Consider the following 17,299-nt stretch of genomic DNA (forward strand, 5'->3'; position numbering starts at 1 on the left):
ATAATGCATAGGAATAATATTTGATGATAGAATTATTATTGTTACTGAACAATAAATTATTCTTTTTTGCATTCAATAATTGTGTTGTTAATAGATGAAAAAAATTTTCACGCATTTTTAACTTTAACGAAATTTATTAATATTTACAATTGTTTATTATCTATATATATTATAGAATATCTATAAGATAGGTAAGAAGTATAAATATCTTATAGAAAATTTAAAGACGTACCTTAACATTATATATGATTTTCTTTATTTTTAATGATTATAGCAACATTTTTAGAATCTAATATATATTTATGAATATTGATTATACAGTAACTAAAGAACAAAAGTGGTATATAATATCATAAAATCTACGTGCAATTGTACATATATATTGTATTATATTGCATTATATTATATATAATTATATTTGAAATATCCAATAAAACACTTAAAAATAATAGAATGAATAATTTAATAACAAGAAATTATTTAATCATTTCTTTATACATCTGAATATATAAATAATAAATTTAATTATATAAATTTTATTCATAAAAATATTTCTTAAATATAATAAAAAATGTCCAAACCACAATATTTTTCCATCTCAAAACTTGGTATATTATTAATACATTCATTTGTAATTTTTTAACCTACAAATTGATTATTTTATAATTATAAGAATTGAAATAGAATTACAGTTTGTTTATAATTTGCTTATAGTTTTACCACTACACAGATGCTGCTCAATGTTAATTGTATTGTTCATACTTAATTTTGTATCAATATTCATATAAGACAGATGAATAGGATTAGTCACACGTGTCCATTTTTCAGAAATTAGATTAGATATAGTTGATGTGGGCATCCTGTATACGAAATATTTTCAAATATAATAATTCCATTGGTAGTCTAATATTCTTTATCATAAAATTTTATACACAAAAAACGAATGAAATATCAATACTTTTTTAATTTAATTTTTTTTTAAAATAAATAACGTATTTTTCAATTAAAAAAAATAAATATAAATCTGAAAATATAACCTATACTAAAATAATTTCATCACTTACCCATTTTTTGCAAAATTTGTCCACATTTCTATCATTTGTTCCATTACTTTATAACTATTGGTACCCCTCTGCAGGTGATCAATACCCAATGTATCAAAATAGCGCATATAAAATAAGTATGGAACTTCGTCAAAATGAGAAGCACCTAAATTCATTTTAAATTATCAATAATACATTTTGAACAAAATAATAACTATTTTTTTTATAAATTTTTCTTTATTAAAATTTTTGAGCTATAATTTATAGCTAAGAATGTTTGTACTAAATTACTTCAACATTTTTTCAATAAATTTTACTTTTTCATTATTTTATATAATTACTTTAGATACATAATTTTGTATCTTTAAATATATTAAAGAGCAATTAACTAAATACATACACATCAAATTTTATATATTACATTTCATTTATTATATTATTATTATTTTTAATAATAAGTACCACTAATATTTAATAAGTATTATTTTTATTCATTTTAAATAAAAGTATCTACTACTGAATATTATATAATTTTAATTCAAATTTAATTATTTATTGATAAAGTATTTAATAGTACTAAAATTAGAAAATTTAGCAACACCTAATTAGTGGTCAATATTCAAGTACTTAGAAGTTTTATAAGTAAAATATCTTGAATTAAGTATAAGCTAGAGTAAACATACATTTTTAAAATTTTATATTATATTTGAAAATCTATAGATAAACATTTTGAAATAAATATTTATAATTATTGTTTTTTATATCACACGTGAATTAATTTTATTTAAAGCTTAGAAATTGCTATTATTGTTCAATTAGAATAATTTAGACTGCATAATTAATTATTTTAAAGTAAATTAATTTTATTTAATACTTATATTAAAGTTAGTTATTTTGGTTAAATGGTATTGAAAGCATTTGATAATCGGAAATCGTACATCGAAACAAAATAGAATGAAAACAATTAAGGGAGCTCAATATTTTAAATTCGACTTAATTTAAAAAGAACATCGTTGTTATGAAAAAGAGAATTAAAAACGTAAGAAAGAAGGGTAGTACAAAGGAATTAACTAAAGAAGGAAAGGTTACAGAAGAACCAAGGGAACTATGCAAATGAAATATCGAGCTAAGTGAGAGGGAAAATATGAGAATATAAGTGCTAACGGGTAAAGAGGTAGAAAGACATTTTTATATATGATATTTTAATATTTATCTATACATATTTTATTCATTTACTTGTCAAATATATGTTTTTACCTATGCTTTTATCTTCTACTTTCCAGTCTCCTATTATTTTTCAAGCAATCCCCCTATTCCCCAGCTTTTTATATTTTATTTTTTATTCAATACCAATATATATGCTCTTTCACTATAGTTTTATTATTTCCTTTTTTCTTGTTTTTATTTTTTTTTATTAACTTTGTTTTTCCAAAACTAATTTGATCTGAACTATCCTGCACATCATTTGTTTACTAATTCATTATTAAGTTGCCACTATCAATGAATTTTCGTTATACTCACCTTGAGAAGTGGTCAAGTTTTATTTTTAAATAAAATTAGTAAATGAAACTATCGAATAAATATAATCATGACTAGCATTGGTATAAAAGCATAAAACTTTTAATAATTTATTAGAATAATGTTTAGCTATCTTTGTCAACAGTGTTCATTATTTTACGAATCATTGTACACAGAAGTCAGTATAAGTTCATTTGGAATGCAAATTATAATTTCGGTAACTCTCAATTAATAGGGTATCTAGCAATTTCATTGAGATTTACAGTGGAAATTATAAAGTAATCTATATAGATAAAAGGATAATCTTTAATTTGAATGCATAGATTCTTATCATAAGATTTTTTAATAAAATCCATATTTCATTACATTATAAAAATATCTATTATTTAAGTTGTTTATTATTTCATAATTTTATTTAATTATCATACCAATAATATAAGTAGGATATTTATTAAACTTTAATTAATTACTAAAGAATTTTCGATAAAAAATGAAAACAATTTTGAAATTATTGAAAAACTATGTTAATAAATTTAAGTATTTAATTTGAATTATTTATTATTCTTATGAATTTCATAAGAATTGATCATGAAATTAATTGATTATATTACTTAATTTCGATCATTCAATTCATTAATACAAAATGAACTACATTCATGTAATTACACTATTTTAAATACATTTGGAAACACATTCAAAGAAACGAGTATTTTAATAAATATATATATTTTTTCATAACCATTTGCATTATTAATACATCGTAATTAATTTATTCTAATTTATTAATAATATTTCAAATTAAATTATTAGTATAGCGTCAGCAAAAGAAATGAATAAATTATAAAGTCTAAAATGTTCCATTTTTTACAGATACTTTTTTTCTAATTCCTAATAAAAAAAAAACAATTAGTTAATATTGACACTTACATATTCAATATTGTCTTTAAAAGATGTTTTATGTAACTATTCACTTTTTAAAAATTGCTTATTAAAAATTTCCTTAGGTTAGATAATTATTAATGTTTATAAAATTTTTTAAAATATGTAAATTTAATATAAGAATTAGAATAATCGATTGTATTCGAATAATTTTGCCAACAGGAAAAAGTACAAATTTATTATCTTTGAATAAATACAATGATTGTTTAATAAATTAGTGAACATTATAAATATTGTAAATAATACCAGTTTTCCATACAATACCACATTTTAACTATTTGTTCTTATTCAATTTTTTTTTAATGCAAAGCATTTAATTGTAAATACAATTTACAATAAATATTATATTAGTTAATATGTTATAAATCTTCATTTTATTAGTCAATTAAAAATTATTATAAAATTAAAATTATTAAATTTGAAAATAACTTTTTTTGTTAAATTAAATTAATTTTAATACATAGTATATATATGCTCAAATATGCTTAAATTATACGTAATAACAATATTTGAGATTATTAATATAAATAAATGACAAAAGCCATTTGTTTGAAGTACATTTTTATTATTTTAATAATTAATGTTGATACTTTATATTAATTAAATTATATATAACAAATTAATTTTTTTATACTTATTAATATATTTGTAACTTATTAGGAACTTATTATATAAAAAAAAATTATTATATAAAATGTTAAATTTTGATTTACCTTTAAGTGATGTTTGCACCATAAGTTTTGTTAACGAGAGGCCTTTATCATAACTGAATTTATAAAAATATATTGGCGCCAAATTTTGTAAGATAAGAAATTTTATGGTTATGTGACAGCCTAAACTAATATACATATCCCCCATCAAATCGATTAATTTATTTGAATAATTCTGTTCAGTTAATTGTGCGCAATTATATATTTCCCTTAAATTATATGATGTTAAATTATTTTTTTGTAAAAAGCTTAACAAATTAGGATGCATATAATTGTTAAAATTCTTGTCAACATCCCTCATTTTAGCGTTTTGAAGTGCTGAAAGTAATAAAAATAACTAACGAAATATAATTATTAATAAAATATAATTGAATAATTTATTTATTATAATTAATTTAAATTTTCAAATTTATCTCATTGAATAAACTGCATTGCGTAATATTTTAATATTATTTTAAATCGTTTAGGTATATGTTAGGTAAATTTTTTTTATCTAATTAAATATATTGATACACTATATTGGTGAAGTATTTACTTGCTAAAGAGTATATTCCTTCCCGGTTATTATATCCTAAGAGGACAGGTATATTCAATCCTCTCTGAATAGCTTCTGATATAGGTATTGGCATAAATGGATTCGCCGATTTAACATCCATTGCTGGCCCGAAAGGATATAGTAATTGCATCTTTTCCTAAAATAAAAGTTTAAACAAATATTAATTTTAAGATAAACATTATAAAATTTATATAAATTAACAAACAAATTCATTATAGTATAAGTATATTTTTATTAATCGAATTGTAGATATTTTTTATTATTAATTAAAGAAAAAAAGGAAGTGAATAATTAATTTTATATTATTATAATGAACAGTTTCTGTTTTTAAAAATATAATTATAGTATATTTTATTATTATACCTCTATGCTTCGTAATTTCTCTTGCATTTTAACTAGTTTGAAATGATCGATTGTTCTTAAATATTTAACGATTTCTTCAGATTTATTTGTCTCGTAGCCTAATGTTTTACATAAGGCATATGCATATTGTTTCGGGTTTGGTAACGATGCCCATGTGTTAATAGCTACACCACTTTGGCATATAATCTTATGTAGAAGTCCTGAGTGTCAAAAAGTGAATGAGTTTTTGAAACGGCGTGATGAAAATTTATTTATTTATATGGGATCGTATACCTTTTGTCATTGGTGATAATGCCAGATAGTGAACACACGCTGCTCCCGAACTTTCCCCAAAAAGAGTCACATTATTTGGATCTCCTCCATAGATTGCAATATTTTGTTGAATCCATCTCAAAGCCATAACTTGATCTTTCATACCTTGATTTCCTGGCATAATTTCATCTTCCAAATTCAAAAAACCTGTTTAGAACAGAAATGAAACTAGTAAGTAATCTTTGCAAAAAAATTAAGATTGAGATTTTAATACCAATTCTTATAAAAACATTCATTCAATAAAAAATTACATTTAATTAATATATTTTTATCTCATACCATAAATTAAAATATTTATGTAATATTTTCATTTTAAATGAAAGAGATTTAATCAATTACTTTTATTGCTTTGTATCTATTGTATTATTTTATTTTATATAATTTTATATAATTTTAATTACATATTTTTAAAGATAATTAATAAATAGTTTTTGAAACAAAAACACTTTTCTTTTATTTCAGGAAGAAATTAATATAATAAAATTGCGTTTATAATTTATTATTGAATATTTGAATTAAAATATCAAAAGAATATAAAGCATTTATTGACTTTCCTTATAGTACTTTATGTTATTTATTTTTCAACATTACAAAAATCAATGTATTCGAATTTCCATTTAGTCATTCATTATTAGTCATCATATCTTTATTATATTTCAAAATATTATAAGTGAGGTTTTTGAATGAATTAAAAAAAATTGTATATACATATTATGAAACTGAAATTTTAATACTAAATTTAACTATTATAAATTATAAACTTACTAAATGGAACTATTATACAGATAATTTTTATCATTTTTAAACAAATTTTTATTTTAACCGTATATCCTTCATTTTCTAATATTTGATATATATTATTTCTGCATTAATAAATGAATTTATTAGCCATTTACATTAAATTAAATTTTAAAAGAATTACCAAATACACCAAGTCTATAATTAATCGTCACCAAAACAATATCTTTTCTCAGTAAATAATCAGGACCATAAAGTTCATCGTCCCCAGAACCAAAACTGAATGCACCTCCATGAATCCACATCATAACCGGAAGATTTAAATTAGGCGTAATAGATTTGACGTAAATATTTAAGTATAAGCAATCATCAGATCCTACATATGATTGTTTAAATTGATCGAATTGAGCGCAAGGCGATCCAAAAATGGTTGCATCTCTCGTACCTACCCATGCTTCTGGTGGCTGAGGATCCTTTACATTATCATTTTTATTAAAAGATTATTTGTCTATAGATATTCAGTTTGTTAGAAAATATAATGAACCAAGAAAATATAATTTTCAAAATTAAAATTCTTTATTTTTTATATATTTTCGATAATGCTTTTTCATTACATATTGATATATTCAAAAATTTTGTAATATATGATTTACTTGTTATTAAAAACAGAAATAGTTTTATTATCAAATACTAAATAAATTTTTTAAATTAGACAATAAATAAATTTTTCTAAAGAAATTAATAAAATAAAGTACGCTTCTTTTAGTTGTTAAAAAAAGTGCTAAAGTGAAATGTCCAAAATTTTTGTTAATCATTCAATAATTAAATAAAAAACTTCTTAGATATTATAAACAAAAATTTAATTATAAATTATACCATATACTGAAAAATGTTGAATTTTTTGTAAAATATAGAAAAAAAGCACAAAAAACAAATACATTTAAAAATTAAGAATGAAATCGAAGGACAGGGTAATAAAATTCCTGCAAATGAAAAAACAAACGAATTGTCTAAAAATTAGCTAAAAGTCACTTGAGCATTACAATGTGTTAATAGAAATTTTTTATGACTGATAATAAATAATTTAAAAACTGTTAAAACCCTACCTTCTATAATATATTACTTTCAAGCTATAAATGTCACTCGCCTGAAATCTAAGTTCGCCAATTGGTGGTTTGGCATACGGTACTCCTTTGAATGCATAATACTCAAAACCCTCAACACTTTTTTCAATAGAGCCTCGCAAATGTCCGCAAGAGGTTACAACGACTGGTTCGGTCATTTCAAGCTATGCTATTACACTGAAATTCATACTTTATATTCCCAATGTTCTTATAGTCAACAGTAATTTGAATACAGTGAGATATTTACATTGAAAATGTATTTAGAAACATCTATGCCTTTTAAAACATATATTTTATATATATTTATTACGTTCGATGATCATTAACCCATCAATGTTGAATAAAATGATCTTCGATTAATTATTACTTAGAGTATATTAATAAATATTATCATCATATAAATTTTCGGCATATGATTTTGTTTTCATAAATTTTATTCGTATATTATGAAGTCAAAATTATTTGCTTATACAAATTCATGTTAATACCGATGAATATTTATCCATTGAGAATCAATTTAATTGCTTGCATTTTATGAATACATGTAAAATGGATTAAATAAGAAAATTATATTATCTATAGTCTTTTTTTGTATATTATTTTTACACTATTAACAATTAATTAAAAATGTATAACGAATTTTTGTTATTTACTATTAACTTATGAATATAAATGACTGTACTTGTAAAACTATAAAATTATATATTATAAAAATTATGTTGCATATAGTCTACATTACAACAAATGAATCTGTATAGATAATTAAAATATATAATTTAAAGTTAAATTGTAAATAAAAATGGTTTCAATGCTAATATTAATTTAATTTACATCGAAATTCATTCATTTAAAAAAAAATAGTTTCTTAATTCAAATTGTGCGTCTTTTAAACAATTTCATCGGAAATGAAGTGTTGGGGGAACACTTGAATAATTTAAGTAGAGTGTCTTCTGTACAATTGTATAAATTATATTGATATATGGAATCTAATTTCTTCTACACAATTGTATATAAGCCGAAGAAATTTTTTTAATAACGTAATATTTAACATTAAAAATGATTTTAGTATTAATTATGCTTTGTTTTAAAAGAAATATTTGCTATTTAATCATAAGTAATTTACTAATAGCAATAGTAATTTACTCATTTTTTTTAATAAATATAAAGTAAAGGAAATAATTTTACTCATATGTCACATAATTTTCAAAAGAAATGGACGATATCCCACTTCATACTGAATTAAATTTCTAAATATTTGAATTTTATATTGTATATATATTATTAATAAAGCAATACTATTACTTCCAGTAAAATAATATGTTTCAGTTACACATGATATTAAATATAGATTAAAAATAATATTTATTTAAAAATATATAAATTTTACATACATATAATACATAATAAAATTTAATCATTAAATGTAACAGTTTTATATATAAAATTAATCTATTTATATCTTATGCTTTTAAATATTTTTATAATACTGCATGAAATATCCATTTTCTAAATTTGTTTTGCTTGAAATATTAAATTCTATTATTTACAGTTTATTTTTTGTATGTTTTTTTTTAGTCAGACGTTCATCGATGCTTATAGTATTTTCTATTTTTAATTCTTCATTTATGTTTAAAGTACAAAAATTTTTGTCAGAAGATACTGGCAACCAATCAATGGGTAACAAATCACATTTTACTGGAGTTGGTTTTCTGTATGTAATATAAGTAAATATCAAAGTCTGTTTAAGTATAATACTTTATTATTGTTTTTATTTAATTAATAATTGATTTCGAACTTACCCAAACTTTGCAAAATTCACCCACATTTCTGTTATTTGCTCGATAATTCTATATGCAGTTGTTCCAGGTTTTGCATGTTTTATATTTAGTAAATCATACATACGCATGCTAAATATATATTGTAAATCATCAAAATGAGCTGTACCTAAAATTGAAATAATTTCTTAATAAATATTAATGTGTGTTTTAAAATGGAAATTATCAAATACGTTTATATTTAAAGAATATAGAAAGATATAACTTGCGATATTAAGGTAATTCCTAAGCATCATTTATTTTCTCTACATAAATATTTTAAGTACAGTATAATATATTAAAAATATTAAATATTTAATTAATTTTATTTAAGACTTATTTAAGTAACAAACCTAAATATGTGAGATAAATTAAAAATAAATGATTTCTAAGATTGTTAGCATCATTAAAAAATTTTCATGGAATAATATCAATAATATTCATCGAAAAATATTTTACTATTAAACTTACTTAAAAGTACTGTTTCTCATTAATTCATTATTCATAATAAATTATATATTTTTCTTGTTTAAATTTAAAATGAAATAAATTAATTCATAATAAATATTATTATTATAGTTATTACAAAAATTAATTCAAACATATCATTCACCTGGTAATGTAGAATTTATAAATGATTTCATAATTGAAAATTCTTTATCGTAAGTAAAACGATAAAAATATGTCGAAGTTGAGCTTTTTTTAGTTTGAAAACTTATTACTCTGTGAATGCCTTCCAGAAAATGTAGATCTGTACAATATTCAATATATTTGTTAACATTCTTTAAAGACATTTTTTCATCACCGAAATAGTAATGCTTCAAATCATTTGGCGTTATACCAATTCTTTGTAGTAAAAGTATACTAACAGGGTTTAAATATTTTTCAAAATTGTGCTCAAATTCCTCCATAATAGAATCTTTTAATCCTACAAATATAATGTTAAAATTAGTTGAAAATATAGATTTGAATTAAATACTTTAAATTCAAATATAAGCATACACACCTGGTAAGATCATAATTCCTTCACAAACATTGCACCCTATGATAAGCGGTACATTAATCCCTTTTTCCATAGCTTTTAATGGATGTATTGGCATAAATGGTTCTTTTGACTTGTTGTCAACTCCTGGGCCAAAAACAACTGTGCAATATAATCTATTCTAAAATATTATTAATAAACATAAGAAGAATTTCATATTTTATTTATGGACAAATGAACTTGATATTTCCTAGAAGTTCTTAAATTAAATTCTATAAAATGCAAATCTATACATAGAAATTGAAATTTAAAAATCTAAAAATTTCATTATAAATTGAATCATTATTAATTATATATACCTCGTAAGATCGCATATTCTCCTGAGCCTGTATTATTTTAGTACAATCAATTGATCGTAGAAAGTCCACTAGTTCTTTAGGATCAGTGGAATCTTTTCCCAAATTTTTACATAATTTGTACGCATTTTGTATATCGGATGTGCATGCCCAAGGATTACATGCCACACCACTATGTGAAATAGCCTTATGGAAAAGACCTGACATAAAGAAATCATTGTAGTGTTATAGAACTTTTGTACTAAATTCAATATTAGTTTGATAATTCCTTTATTAAAATGTATTACTATCGAAAATTCTACCTGTCGCTAAACTAGAAAGCGTTAAGTAATGTACGGATGAACCTCCCGCACTTTCACCGAAAATTGTTATATTTGATGGATCACCGCCAAAATGTTTAATATTTTTATTCACCCATTGTAGAAGCATAACTTGATCTTTAAGGCCTTGATTTCCTGGCGCAACTTCATGTCCAAAATTTAGAAAACCTATAACAGAAACATTTTACTATTATAATTTTCAAAGTATATCACATTTTTAAATAAATTTTTGGAACAAATTTTTTAAAAATATTTTATATATACCGAGTACACCCAATCTATAATTAAACGTAACAAGAACGATGTCTTTTCTTAAAAGGTAATCTGGTCCATAAAACAAATCATCTCCACTGCCAAAGATGAATCCGCCCCCGTGGATAAATACCATAACAGGTAAATGATTATTAGGATCAACAAACTTTACGTAGATGTTTAAATAAAGGCAGTCGTCGCTGCCAACAATACTTCGTGACATGAAGTCGTTTTGAATGCACATAGGTCCAAAATTCGTTGCATCCCGCACACCTGACCATGGCTTGACCGGAATTGGATCCTAATAAAATTAGTTGACAATTTTAAATATAATTTTAAATATTCAAAAACCATAGTGTTAATCAATAGCCATATTATCTTGAATATTGATTTATATTTTTTTAATATATTGATATTATGCAAATGAATCAGTCGTTGTCAAAAATATTTTAATTTAAACATTTCAAATTGATTAAACGAATAAAGAAAGCTAACTATAATGTTTAATTTAAATTAAAACTAATAAACACTATACAGTTTATCGTACTATTTTTTGAATCACTGAATTTTTTAATACAATAAATTATTATGCTATGAATATCATATTGCATATTATATATATTTTTTAATGGGTTTGATACTGATATTTGCATGTTATACGACTTAAATGCATATGTTTTCTGAATTTTCATAAAACCAATACTAATTTATCACAAAAATAGTCAATTTCAAATGTTCAAAATACCTTATTTCGTTTAAAACATTATTTACTTTTAGTTGCTATTATTATTAAAAATCTTGGTATTTCTTTATGTTTTACCAGTAATCTTTGTTATGTAATTTTATATAATTTAGTATATAATACATTTATATTAATTAGTATTGTATAATTTATTAAAGATACAATGGAATTGTATGATTTGTGATTATTAGAAAATAAGCTAAAATATTTCATTATATTTTGATTCATTTGTTTGATATTTAATTCGAATTGGTTGCCATAATTATTACTTTTTTATTTTAATGTAATTTATATTATTGACAGATTAAAAAATTCATTCATCATGATTTTTTGAAATTTAATGTTGAAAATATTGTTATTTTCTCATAGATAACTTAATTATAAGAATTTCAATTAATAAAATTTAAATTTTATCATATACAATATATAAATAAATATAAAATCATTAAATAATATCTTTATAATGATGAGTATCAAAATAAATAGAATAAATTATGATAAATTATCGATCTAAACGGAATATAATTTTTGATGAATATGATTAATATCTCAAACAATTTAACAGTATATTTCGAGTAATTGTTTAAGTGGTATTTTTATACTATTCTTTTGATAAATAATGGATATAAATGTATATTTTCATATAAAAATTTGATTTATTAAAATATGTGCATACTTTCTTATTTGTCTATATTTGAAATTAAAAAACTCATTATTTAGAATTTCAGTTGTAAGTATCTAAAAAAGCATATTGTAGAATGAAATTTATCAATTAAATTTAGCCCTGTATATTCAAAATTTTAACAAATTCATATGTTTTAATGTAAAAATACATTATGTATTTAATAAGTACATTCATTTTTATTTTTTAAGAATAATAATATAATAAGTAGATTTTTTGCTATTAACACTATTTATGTCAATAATATGCGAATATTTTTTTTATAATAATAAATATAAATATTTCTACACTTGTATATATTTGGAATTTCGTTATAAATATGATTTTATTTTATTCTGCCTTTGATTGATATAACATTCTTTCATTCTATTTTTTCTCATCTGTAAGATAAATATTACAAAGTTGTATGATTTTTTTTACATTAGTTAGTAATAAAAACTACATTTTAATCATTAGTGCATTAGTAATTTTAGAATTAATATAGAATGATTATTTTCATATGAATGGAATCCATGTTAATGATTAAATTGGAGAAAAATAATAAATCTTAAGAGTATAACAAATATAACTTATCTATAATTATAACAAATGTAATTTCATATCAATATCTTTTGTTAGTATATAAACGTATAAAAAGATAATTATACTATGGCTGATAATAGTCTATTTATAAAAAATTAATCTATTATAAAAGTACTTATTGATATAAATGCTAATAGTTTTTGTTTTTGTAATAGTCATTAATACAGATGAATATACCGTATTCAAAATAAAAGTTATGAGCTTATTTCAATAAAAACATTATATTTATTTGATTTCTGACTTATAGAGTAAATGAATGAGTTAGAGTTATGGAAATTTGACGGTAATTAGCGAGGTGTCATTACTAAATTTCGAACAAACCTCATTTGCCACTATTCAAGATGTGGCTTTTAAACTAAGCACATCTTACCTTCTATTTACATGAATCGAATACGAATACCGATCAAATACTTAAATTTTTTTTTAATAATACACAGCCTAGAACGTATTCAAAATTTCATTACGAATGACTGGAAAAGTTGAAAAAACATGACGTATAATAAAAAGTAAAATATATAAAACTTACTCTGAATCTGAGTTGACCGACGGGCGGCTCGGCGTATGGTATACCTTTAAAGGCACAATAATCGTAGCCCTCGAAGCTGCGTTCAACAACGCCACGTAGACTACCGCAAGGAATTTTGACGACAACAGAGTTATTCATTATAGTTCTGGAGCACTGGCAAACGATGAGTGCCTCAACTCTGAAGTATCTAACTAGCCAGTAACGCACACGCTACGCTATTTTTCTCTTAAGCAATACTGACGGCACTAATGGAATTCGAGCAAGTGGCATTGAAATAACGGTTAGAGTCAATGGCTATTTCATAAATCGAAATATCCACCTGTTTTCATTCCGCTACTACACCTGCTTTCTATTTTATTTTACCTTTAACGGAGAATAGTCTTTTCGAGAATCATTATTAATTAGTGATATATTGATAAATATGCCTTGAAATAACTAAGAGACTTTTTCTCGCTTAATATCATATAAACGTATCGATACATAAACTATAATCGAGAACTGATTTTTATAATTTGGTAATACTATTGCCAACATAATAATGCTCAGTGTCTTCGCATTGTAAAATAAGAATTGACATAACCTATAAAAATGTAGTCAAATAAATATAACAGATTAAAATTTAATCGATTTAAATATGCAATTAATATATAAACTTGACAATTTTATAGTTCTGTATTTCATTTAACTTTATTATTTAAATAATAAATATTATATAATTTAAATATAAAATGTAGTGAACTTTTTCTGGTAATATTTAATACTAGAAACTAATTGTGAAAGTTAAACTTATGTATTATATTAAATATATGTGCAATTTAATATATAAATAACAAAAAATATATTTATGTATAATTAAGATTTAATTATACTGTAGATATTTAAAAATAAATTATACTACAATATTTCTACTATAATTACAGTGAAAATATCGAACATATTTATTTAAAGTCTGATATTTTCAATGAAAGTAAATGAGCATTGGTTAATATTTTATTAATGTTTGTCAAATAAGATTTTAAATATAGAAACGTGCATACATATTTGGGCTAATCTTATATAATATATTTTATATAAGCATGTTTCATTATTACATAATTATGAAAATGTTATATTATGAAATATAAATATTTATAACTTAAACGTATTTATTTAATATTAATACTCATTTCAATGAGTATATTTTGAATATTATTTGTGTATCTACATTAATGAATTTTGGATTTAAGTATTGTGAGCTAGATTTAAAAATAATTTTTTCGCAAACTTAAAACAACGAAGCACGATTTTGTATATGAAATTAAATTATGTAAATAATAATATTCTAATTTTTGATTACATTTAATTTCACATATTATTTTCTAATTTTCTACTAGAATTTTATACCTACTCACTTAAGTATGTAAGCATATACATATGCGCGCATATACAATTTTTAAATATAAGACGGAATCGTCAAAGTATCCATTATTGTTTTATATAATATAATAAAATTTGAAAATTAATATATATATATCATATTTTATAAACAATATTAATTTTATCTTAAAAATTCATAATGTAGAACATTAATATTGTTATAGTTATTCTTATAATTATTAATTATTCAATTTAATTAATGAATTTTAATCATTTATTCATACATTTAAAAAGTACTTACTTTATATTAGAATTAATGCTAAGAAAATTTATTACGTAAGCAATATTTAAAAACACATCTATTTATAAAGATTACTTTTATAAACTTTTGTAAAAATTAACGAACCAGAATTATATTTAAAATAAATTATTTTATAATTAACAGTATTATTTGATTTTTAATATTAAAAAATAAATTATGTGTATTTATATGTAGGTTCTACTTATTATATTAAAAAATTCAATATTCTTTATATTTGTATAAAAAATTGAATATATTGTAACTATAAGTGTTAAGCTGCTTAATACATTTATGTGCTGACGCTTAGTAAGATATGGTTAATTAATTATCCATATATGTTGATTATTGTTAGATTTCTTTTTGTGTTATTATGGACGTTCATGAGTGGTTAATGAGTCTATTCATTGTTAAAATATATTCATTATTAAAACATAATGTAAACTACAGAAAATTCAAGTCACATACAGTGGAAAAAAATTCTAATCTAATATATTGAATTCAAGTATAATAAATATATCTAATTATTTATCAGGATAAAGAGAAGCATAACTTAAAATATTTACGAAAATATTTAAAATGAATTTTTTCTTCTACTACTATCTGATGTTATTATCTGACTTTATGTTCTTCTGAATATAACAATATTTCATAGAACTTATTTTATTATACTTATTTTTGTGCGGACGTAATTAATCTTTTCATAGCACAGTAACAAATAAAGTGGAAAGTTGTTCAGACAAATAATCAATATTTATCTTCGATATATGAGAAAATCCTTTGTACAAAATGATCAAAACGGTATTTAATAAAATTCAAAATGTTACAAGTAACGTTTTTTTAAGCAATTTTCCTTGTTTTCATTATACGCACGCTGCCCGATATATTTATTGCAATAGTGTATTGTTTAAAAAATGTGAAGTAAAATAGGTAAGATCGTTTAATTTAAAAAATATTATTAATAATATATCAATACATACTTACATCATCAAATTTTAGTACTATTTGAAAATGATTTAATTTTACAAAATTTTGTTAAATGTAAATATGATTATATTATATCAACTAATTTTGAAACAGAATAAACAGTTAAATCATATACTCTAAATATGATTTATCATATATTTTAAAGTTATTTCTTATATATAATAATAAAGCTTTTGTTTGATTTTATTACCTATCTTTTATATATCTATAGCTGATGATGATTCGATTTTAGATTTAACAATTGTATATACTTAATAACATTTATATAAATATATAAAAGAATTATTTTTTGTCATTATATTTATCGAACAATAATAATATTCAAAATTGCATAATAAAGGTCGTACTTTAATTGTTTAATTACTTAATTACACAGTTTTTATGGTTAATCATTTAAATGTTTAAATTTGTTTTATCATATAGTCGTCAAACTAATAAATAGTCACAAATAACTTAATTTATAATTTATAAATGTTGTTTTCTCACCATTTTATTGTATCATTTCATAAATTTTACATATTAATACAATAATTAAAATAAAAGCAATATATATGTAATGTTTTTCAGATTAAATATTTCATATAAATTTTATGTATTTTAGATAACAAATAATTTAGATTTAGATTTTTAGATAGAAATATGTGCTGATCATTTAAGCAGCTAAAGAATGATGTCCAAGTCATGAAAAATTTGAATATAAATTTAGCAATTATAAAAAAAGTAATTCCGTTCTATTATTAAGAAATCCTTCGCAGTTTATTTCGAATATCAACAATTCATGCATATATTTCATAAAAAGCGTAGTATTTAATAAAACTGCAAATATATTGCTTTTACTTTTTATTCATCGTTAGTAACATCAATATTAGCTCATTAATTTTAAATGTTAATAATATTATATACTTACTCATGTACTTGTACAAATTCATTATCCTACAATAACATCTCTATAGAGCAAATTACTTAATTTCAATAGTGATTAGATTTTTCTATAATATTATACTTATAATTATTATTTAATAACATTTACAACTAGTATAATATTTTTTTGTGTATTATAATTTAGTTCTATTTAAAATTCATGAATTTTCAAAAAATA

The 17,299-nt window shown here is 21.5% G+C and overlaps 3 protein-coding genes across 4 annotated transcripts in view; 1 reads left to right on the forward strand and 2 right to left on the reverse strand.

The window, feature by feature from the left end:
- LOC105360585 (myosin light chain kinase, smooth muscle-like) overlaps positions 1-17,299 on the forward strand; it is a 49,805-nt gene that overhangs the window by 252 nt on the left and 32,254 nt on the right. The window contains exon 2 of the mRNA XM_011497527.1: positions 11,095-11,168. Within this exon, the coding sequence (XP_011495829.1) occupies positions 11,135-11,168 (34 nt within the window). The 5' untranslated portion in view covers positions 11,095-11,134. The remainder of the gene's footprint in view (positions 1-11,094; positions 11,169-17,299) is intronic.
- LOC105360584 (esterase FE4-like) lies at positions 574-7,469 on the reverse strand. Its single transcript, XM_011497525.1, has 9 exons — positions 7,327-7,469; positions 6,364-6,652; positions 5,403-5,588; positions 5,130-5,329; positions 4,746-4,902; positions 4,214-4,528; positions 1,065-1,209; positions 721-860; positions 574-644 (listed from the first exon to the last, which is right to left on the reverse strand). The coding sequence occupies exons 1-9, from the start codon at positions 7,459-7,461 to the stop codon at positions 640-642; spliced, it is 1,572 nt and encodes a 523-aa protein (XP_011495827.1). The 5' UTR covers positions 7,462-7,469; the 3' UTR covers positions 574-639.
- On the reverse strand, positions 8,824-14,047 carry LOC105360583 (juvenile hormone esterase-like). Of its 2 annotated transcripts, XM_011497524.1 has the most exons (8): positions 13,560-14,047; positions 11,040-11,328; positions 10,758-10,943; positions 10,459-10,655; positions 10,124-10,280; positions 9,731-10,045; positions 9,103-9,247; positions 8,824-9,012 (listed from the first exon to the last, which is right to left on the reverse strand). In XM_011497524.1, exons 1-8 carry the CDS (start codon positions 13,695-13,697, stop codon positions 8,847-8,849), a joined length of 1,593 nt encoding a protein of 530 aa, XP_011495826.1. In that variant the 5' UTR covers positions 13,698-14,047; the 3' UTR covers positions 8,824-8,846. The 2 variants fall into 2 exon arrangements, with proteins under 2 accessions (XP_011495826.1, XP_011495825.1); XM_011497523.1 differs by lacking the exons at positions 8,824-9,012; positions 9,103-9,247 and having other exon boundaries at positions 9,759-9,868; positions 9,987-10,045.

Source organism: Ceratosolen solmsi, unplaced genomic scaffold, assembly GCF_000503995.2.
Source record: "Ceratosolen solmsi marchali unplaced genomic scaffold, CerSol_1.0 scaffold47, whole genome shotgun sequence".
Lineage (NCBI taxonomy): Eukaryota > Metazoa > Arthropoda > Insecta > Hymenoptera > Agaonidae > Ceratosolen > Ceratosolen solmsi.

What these genes read in the sequence shown, in the direction of transcription:
- LOC105360584 (XM_011497525.1), bottom strand. Translation starts at nt 7,461, where the DNA reads ATGACCGAACCAGTCGTTGTAACCTCTTGCGGACATTTGCGAGGCTCT. An exon ending in TTGGCGAACTTAGATTTCAG is followed by an intron (nt 6,653 to 7,326) that starts GCGAGTGACATT and finishes GATAATGTAAAG; the next exon opens with GATCCTCAGCCACCAGAAGC. An exon ending in ACAAATTTTGCAAAAAATGG is followed by an intron (nt 861 to 1,064) that starts GTAAGTGATGAA and finishes TTTCGTATACAG; the next exon opens with GATGCCCACATCAACTATAT.
- LOC105360583 (XM_011497524.1), bottom strand. Translation starts at nt 13,697, where the DNA reads ATGAATAACTCTGTTGTCGTCAAAATTCCTTGCGGTAGTCTACGTGGC. An exon ending in TCGGTCAACTCAGATTCAGA is followed by an intron (nt 11,329 to 13,559) that starts GTAAGTTTTATA and finishes TAATTTTATTAG; the next exon opens with GATCCAATTCCGGTCAAGCC. An exon ending in TATAAATTCTACATTACCAG is followed by an intron (nt 9,248 to 9,730) that starts GTGAATGATATG and finishes TTTCAATTTTAG; the next exon opens with GTACAGCTCATTTTGATGAT.